The 8,014-nt window shown below is 48.3% G+C and overlaps 1 protein-coding gene and 2 pseudogenes across 1 annotated transcript; 1 reads left to right on the top strand and 2 right to left on the bottom strand.

Annotated features, from left to right (window-relative positions):
• Nucleotides 1-284: 284 nt before the first annotated feature.
• LOC100285715 (small heat shock-like protein) lies at nucleotides 285-1,489 on the top strand. Its single transcript, NM_001158606.2, has 2 exons — nucleotides 285-583; nucleotides 678-1,489. Exons 1-2 carry the CDS (start codon nucleotides 484-486, stop codon nucleotides 1,178-1,180), a joined length of 603 nt encoding a protein of 200 aa, NP_001152078.2. The 5' UTR covers nucleotides 285-483; the 3' UTR covers nucleotides 1,181-1,489.
• A 728-nt stretch (nucleotides 1,490-2,217) lies between these two features.
• Nucleotides 2,218-2,588, bottom strand: LOC118473193 (probable isoaspartyl peptidase/L-asparaginase 2; annotated as a pseudogene).
• A 799-nt stretch (nucleotides 2,589-3,387) lies between these two features.
• LOC103643536 (microtubule-binding protein TANGLED1-like) lies at nucleotides 3,388-7,325 on the bottom strand (annotated as a pseudogene).
• Between the last annotated feature and the right edge of the window lie 689 nt (nucleotides 7,326-8,014).

Genomic DNA, 8,014 nt, shown 5'->3' with positions numbered 1-8,014 from the left:
TTCAAAGGTGTAAATGTGAAATTTTTTCGAAAAAAGGGGCTAAAAAAATCGGCCGCACGCGACCACTGTGCTTCGGCGTTCGAGGACGGTGACCGGTGGGCCGGTGACACGCAGACGCGATCCTGCGGAAGAAGACGTGGTCCAGGGCGACGGACAAGGTATCGCGCCAACCCCCCATCGGAGTTGCCCGCCCCAAACTCCACCTGCAAAATTACCCCTCCGTCAAGCGATTCCTACTCCCTCGACCCGCGCTACTGCTCACGATGACCATCTCCCTCCACGCGTGCAAAAAGTGTGCACCTGTGTATATATTCATCTGGCCATCAACGCAGCCTTGCATGTCCTCTGTCCCGTGCCGTGCATACTACTCCTCTCCCAGACTTTCCTTGGATTTTTTGTTTCTTTTTAATTTCTCGTTCGTCCATCTCCGTTATCTCTGAATTTGGAGGCAGAACTGAAGAGAGAGCTAGAAGCGGGTGACCCATGGCTTCCAGCAAGCGCGAATACGAGGACTTCGTGCCTCCGCACAAAACGGAGCGCGAGCCGGCCACCCACACCCTCACCGTCAACCTCTCCGGCCAAGGCAAGCAATGCGCGCGCGCGCGCATACACACTTGTCGGTCCATTCTTCCCCTTGCAAGCAATGCTAATCATTGACTAGCTGGGAATAATGGCAGGGTTCAAGAAGGAGCACGTCAGGGTGCAGATGGTCCACAGCCAACGGCGCCTGATCGTGCGCGGGGAGCGCCCCGTCGACGGCAACCGCTGGAGACGCTTCGGCCTCGAGCTCCTCGTCCCCGACGGCTGCGACGCCAAGGCCATCCACGCCAGGTTCGAAAACGGCGTCTTCCGCGTCACCATGCCTGCCGTCCCGCCGGAGCAAGTCCCGGTCGTCGCCAGCGCTGCGAAGCAAGACGGTGGTGACCGTGCCGCGCGAGGGCGAGAAGACAACAAGCACGAGACGCCGCGGAAGCAAGAAGCGAGGCAGCGCGTGGTGAGCTCGGCCAGAGACCCCGGCGGTAGTAGCAGCAAGAACGACGGCGCCGGTGGCGGTAGCAGCGCTCCTCCGTCGTCATGCCAAGGCTTCCTCAGCAATCCGAAGATGGCCACCACTGTGCTTGCCGTGGTGCTCGTCCTCATCAGCCTCGGCATCTATGTCAAGAACAGCGTCTGGCCGTAAACTCCGTCCTGGCGCGTGCATATGTGTGGTATACGGGATGTGGTAACGATTCCTGGACGCAGTTGGTGAAAGTTCCTCGCGTACGGTACGTATCGAAGCGATTGGAGGGATATGTGTGTTTAATTTCATTTGTTTCTAGAAAATGAGCGAAAAAAATGATTTACCTGCAAATGCTGCAAGAGCATACTCCCTCAAGGTCCAATTAAATGGGTGCATAGAACAATTCCGAGTTGGATTGTTTATCTAGTTTATATAAGATTTGATCAGCTATAATATTTCAAGACCATTTCAAGAGAAACGAACAAAGACCTAAGAATCTGTTCAATTACTTTAGAATAACGATTTCTAGCCAGATTGCTTATGTAATTTATAAAAGTTTAGATCATATGAATTGATTCCGGAACAAAATCAGGAAGAAACGAACATGACCTAGTTTAGGTCACATAACAAAAGTATTAAAAAAGACATTATAGTTTATCGCGACTAGTCAAGACGGTTTTGCCCTTGCGTTAATACTCCTATCTCGCCTTTTCATTGTGTTGCGCACACATTCTTGGGACATGCATTCTAGAGGGGGCATGCACGAGTTCCCACAATGCCATGCATGTGTGTGTAAATATATATATCAGGGTAGTCGCAATAGCGTAGATAGCACACCCTCTATAGCAACATCCATATCATCTATATACTATATTGTTAGAGTATACTAGTTAGTTGTCCGTGCGTTGTGACGGTACACGAACACTGCATTAGTAGTAATTAATTTTGGATCACTTTATGAGATGTGCTCTCCCAACAGGAGGAAAAGGAGGAAAGACCCATTCATTTTTTATTCATCAATTAGAACAAAGTAGAAGAAGCAACTAAACACCATACATGTTCATATATCAAACCCATATATTGTCTAATACCTACACCTGTGATCAATAAGATGTTATTAATCAATTACGAGATTTCCTATGGATACACGATGTGTCAATACTAATACACCATTTTTCCTCAAAAACAATTATATAGGGATATGTTGTTTTGTAAAATTAGTAAAGATTTGTAAATAGTTTATATTGGCTAATTATTGATAATAGTTGTTTTCGGATATTTTGCATCGTGCCCCTGACATAGTAGTTGACGACCTGCTGCAGGGGTAGGCCCTTGTACTCCATGACAATGGCCATGTCCCACTTGAGCGTGCCCGACACAGTGCACACGCCGCATGTGTATGTGCCGAACCTGATCAGCGATGAATCCCCAATGCGCCCGAGCATCTTGCTCATCAACTTTCTGTGGACATGGCCGTCGCACACCCCAACGTCTCCGATACGTACACACTGATGGGCAACCCGTTCATCACCATGCCCGCCTTGTGTACGGTGTCGCTATCCACGCTGTTCGCGCTACACTTGTCCATTCGCGCTGCATTTGTCCATCCCCATCGGTGGGATGAGGTAGTCGAACTGCGCGAGCGCGAAAAGTAGGAAAAAGAACAACCATGGTTGATGAGCAAGATGAGGAGTAAGAAAATGATGGACAACCTCTTTCCTTGGCCAAACACCCTATTGATGCATTTAAGGGGAACATGTTATATAAATAATAAATGTAGAAAAGGGAAGAAAAAAAAGGAAAATCACAACTTGCTTCTCATAGATACTTCTTGTTAATAGACCGAAACGATTCATATGAGATGGCTGTCTTTATCCTTCTCATAGAAAGTTAAGATCAAATATATGTATGAAGGGAAAACTTAATTTAATTTTTCAGCATATACGAAGGAATACAACTTCTTGAAAAACTTCTTAGAAAACTGTGATTTTTTAGATGCCAGAGGAGAGAATGCCTTAAATTGATATGTTTCTTGCTTGAAACGAACAGGACTGAGACCAACCGGATGCATTGGCACCAGGTTTGAGTGAACCAACCGGGTTCATTGAATCCTTTACTTGGAATCATTCTGGTTGGAACTGAAACGCATTGTACCAAACGAGCCTTAGAGCAGGTCTCGTGCTTGTAGAGCCTAACTGCTTGACCTTTCACAGGCGAGCACGTGCTTGCTTCCAAGTTAGTCTCATCGGCACTACTCTTAAAAGTAACGTGTTTGGTCCCGCTGGCTGCTTCATCCTGCTGAATTGTAGCTTTCCGAAAATTGTTGTTTGCAAAATCCCGAGATTCTAGTGCAAGCGCAGTATCTTCTGAAAGCCTCAAGTCCTGACTGAACAACAATCGCAGATCAAGTGTATTGCCTTTCGATTATAGGGTCGAGGAGACCACCCCTGTATTATCACCAAGGATCAACAAAAATTACAGATAACCGTAATGAGTGTGTGTACAAGTACCCCAAGACAAGAGCTTTCCCAGCTGAGAATATCTTATTTTTGAAGAAGATCAACGCAATTCTCTCCTCTCCAATCTGTACCCCCTCTCGTCTTCACATGACGCTGAAGACAAACGAAGATCATCACCTCGATGATATCTTGCTCGACATCGTTCACACCATCAAGCTAACACCTGGCCGCTGCTTCAGCCCGCTCATCAGGCCACCGTCGACACCGACGTCGCTATCCTGGTTCCTGCCCAGCGATAGCCTCGCTTTGATAGGCGACATGAGCCTTGTCGCCAACCTTGACGGCGAGAACGAGCAGCTCCGCGTTTTTGCAGGTGACACCTGCGCCTTCACGGATGGCGGCGGGTCTCGCGGGTAGGGCCTTCCCGTGCATCCTGAGCTTGGATCCCAGCGCACTCGGTGGTGACTTTGACCAGGAACTTGTGCGGCGTCTGCTGGGCCACGACAGGGGACCGCGTCTTGTAGAGCCACTTCTGCTTCTTGGAAGGCGACGACGTCGCGCATGAGTCGGTGGCGGCAGAGGTGGAGGCGTGGAACATGGAGTTCGGAAACATCACCACCTTCTTGACCCACGGTCGGTTCTTGGGGGAAACGCGGTTGGCAGACACGAACGGCCGGCCGACGGTGACTGACGACACGGGCTTGAACTGGATCCGGGACCGCACGCGGCTGCGCGACGGCGGCGTGGCGCGTCAGCGCCCCGTGTCACAGTGCCACCCCGATGGCTCTGCTTCACCCGGCCACGCCACGCGTGGAGAGGCGTCGGCTCGCCCGCCGCCGGCTTCCTGGTCCTGGGAGCCGGTTTCGGGGTCCTCGGGGGCTCCCGATTCATAGCGCCGACAGCCGTCATGATGTCCCGCGCGAACTGGCTGGCCTACACGATCTCTAGCACGGTCTCGCCGAGTAGCATCGCTGGCAGCAACATTCGCCGCCACTGCGTGCCCTCTCCGCCGACGACGCCACCAAACTTGCCGCTTGGGGACCTCTTCTGCGCCGACGCGCCGCCCTCATCCTGCGCCAGTAAGACTCAGAGTAAGAGACAAAATTCGCACGCGTGAGCCAAGGATCTAGGGCCGAATTCAGAGGGGGTAACACGGGGTAGAGAGAGCGCCTGTCATGGCGGCGATTCTAGTGGGCATGCGCAGGGTGGGGCGGGGGCGTGGTCGAGTGGGGCATGCAGAACCTTCCATCCGCGGCCCAGGCAGAACCGTGCACCAGGTGAATTGTGGACGCCTACACTTTGCTCTTCAAGAGTAGTAGAGATTAGGCATCTTAGAGTATATTAGACAACTCCTGCTATGGTTGGTTTAGTATTGATTGTAATCCCGATATAACCTTCCTTGTATCTCGGATAACCTTCCTTATCTCTAGGATAGTCTTCTTGCCATATTCCTATATATTCTCCCTAAAGCTTAATGCAACACATCTAACATATTATACACATTCTCTCCTTTCTACATGGTATCACGAGTCTGTCACACTCGGTTTTGGGGGCAAAACCGAATGCATAGCATATTTGTGCTAGGATCCATTTTCCACACATAAGTTGACGTCACAAGTGTAATATATTACAAGACAATGCAATAAAGGCGTAAAGAGGGTAAAGTAACTTTATTACATCATCCAGACATAAGTGTCTTAAATAGTATCATCATCAAAGTACATCGGATAAAACACGGACGCTCTTCCACAGGAAGATGACTAGCACATCGTTAGACTTAGTACTCGTTAACATCATATGGTAAGTCTTCTTCATCACCCTCTGATCAAAATATTAGCAAGGGGTGAACCCACTTTGGTCGAGGCTCGGCAAGTGGGATGAGTAATGCAAGTTTAACAAGGTAGGCTATGGATAAGCGGTAAGCATTATAGTTGGTCAAAATTTTATTAACAATGCCTGACTTACTAATTGTAAGTGTATCCCAAAATATCCCAATTAAACATAAGCATATGATTATATAAAAACACTTAAGTGAAACCACTTAAGCAAACCATTTATAAATCATCGGGTCACGATTTATTTTCCATCTTTAAGTTCAATTATCATGTGAGGGTTCAGGTTGCTCTTAACCATGAGCACGTCTGACATATCATTTTTACACTCTGCGGAGGTGGTACAACTTTACCCACAAGCCATGTATCCTATCTAGCCTGGGTTGTATGGACCCGTAAACACTGCCGAGGTAAATGGCTAGTGATTCTATATGAGGCTTTCACAAAATATCCTTAGTACAAAGCCACCCGCTAAGGTTTCCACATCAGTATTGATGGCCCTCTAGGCGAGGTAACTTAGCCAAGACTACCACCTCATGTTAACATGAGCTGCCACCAAACCACTGCCGCCCCCTCTTGCCCATCTTTCAGGTAGGGTTGCTAAGCACTAAGTCTATAGAGCTAATTACCAAAGCCAGAGCCATTATAGCACTCATGGTTGCACTGTTATACTAGGTGTTCACTCCATGTTCCATTTAATATGAAATTATCTTGTTTTAACCATCGGGTTAACATCATAATACAAATTTCATTTCTAGAACAATAGTATCATTAAAGAGTGACATCATAATTATCAAGCTGAGTAGTAGCACAAATTGCTAAGCATAGTATTTATTCCAGAGTAATCAAGGAATAGCATTGGTTTTTCTAGGAAATCCTATTTAGGTAAATCCCATCAAATTATGCAAATATCCAAAAACTAAACATTATTATATGCATTACTTGGGTACAAACAGAAATGCAGAGGGAAAATCCACTTGTCTTGCTCGAACGTGTCTTGCGGGTCGTCTTTGAACGTTTCTGGTTCTTCTACCACACAGTCAGCTTCTAATATCGATTCGCATATCGTACATACAAAGGAAAACATACACCATTACATGGGTAACATTCATCATTACATGAAAAAGCATATACCACAGAAACTATACATAAAAATAGTGCCTAAAATATGCTACTTCACCTTTTCTTTCCAAAATTTTGAATGGGCCGATATAGCGAGGAGATAATTTGCCTTTAACCTTAAATCTATTCATTCCTCTCATTTGTGAAACCTTAAGATATACGAAGTCTCCAACTTCAAAGATCAATTCTCTTCTATTGTCAACATAGCTCTTCTGCCTTGACTGTGTTGTTTTTAGATTTTTCTCTGACAATCTGCACTTGCTTTTCTGCTTCTTGGAGAATTTATGGACCAAATACCTGACTTTCTCCCGTTTGATTCCATAGCGGTGTTATGCATTTCTGTCCATAGAGTGCTTCAAACGGTGCCATCTTTAGACTTGCTTGGTGACTATTGTTATACGAGAATTCTGCATAAGGCAAACTCTTATTCCAACTTCTACCATGTTTTAGAGCACAAGCTCTTAACATATCTTCTAATACTTTATGTGTTCTCTCTGTTTGTCCATCTGTTTACGGATGGTAAGCTAAGCTGAAATTTATCTTAGTATCCATAGGCGAGGGGAGGGGAGAGAGGTCTGGCTCGATCGGTTTATATAGAGGCCTAGGGGAGAGGAAGGGGCACCGACGGAGGGAGAGGGCCCATATGTTGTCGTCGTCATCCCGCCCCTAGGGAGATCACTATCCACTGGGGGCAACACCCTCGTAGGATGCACGGAGCCATCTAATCCGCGGTGTTCGTCGTCGCGTTGTCAAGCACAACACCAGATCAGAACTCACCATCAAGGCCCCATCGACGACATTTGTCCACCTTCCCATCGAGTACCCCAACTGGAATTGGCCCATTGCACGTCGTTGTCGTGGCGGCTGTGATGGGACTATATCCTCGCCCCCGGCAACACTGCACACCGCCATGGAGGTGGATGCGACCTCCACTGTCGGTTGAACCACGACTGGGCAGTCCTCGAGACTGGCACGTCGTAGGGAGGACGGGTCAGGTCTCGCTCCACCTCGGATCTGTGTTGCGCTCTGCTTGCGGCAGCCTTGGCGCCACGTCGCCCTTCGTCTTCTCCCACGCTGGTGGCCACCCCTCCACTAGTGTACCCTGGTGATGTATCAAATCTATTGCTGCTGTCTTTTCTTTTTTCCGGCCAGTGATCAGGTTTGCGTCTCCATTGCCTGGTGGCTCGCGCGTCATCGACATCGGCCTCGACAACATCGGCTCCTTCATCTTATCCGACCGTGTTGCATGGAGCGGCTAGCGGCTTGCCAGGGAACGCCCATATGTTGTTTTTGCGCCTCTTCGTCGGCCATCAATCTCTCGGTTCATTGCCGCCACTACTGACTAGGTGGTTTTGCCATCGACATCGCCATCATCGTCTTCGCCTCGCACGCCGTTGGTCTGGCCAACCGATCGCGCGACCTCACCGTCCCGTGACATCTATCGTCTGCTATGAGTTTCTTAACCAAGCACGAGGGTTGTCGTTGCGTCACCTGTTCGGGTAGCAGCATCGTCGTTCGTCGTTGACCCCCGTCGTTGCATCTACATCGCCATCGACTCCATCGATGTGTGTCTCCTACGTATGGTCTACGAGCTGTTTGAC

Source organism: Zea mays, chromosome 1 (genome assembly GCF_902167145.1).
Source record: "Zea mays cultivar B73 chromosome 1, Zm-B73-REFERENCE-NAM-5.0, whole genome shotgun sequence".
Lineage (NCBI taxonomy): Eukaryota > Viridiplantae > Streptophyta > Magnoliopsida > Poales > Poaceae > Zea > Zea mays.
Note: the sequence above shows the minus strand (reverse complement) of the source record. Positions and strands in the feature narration are given on the sequence as shown.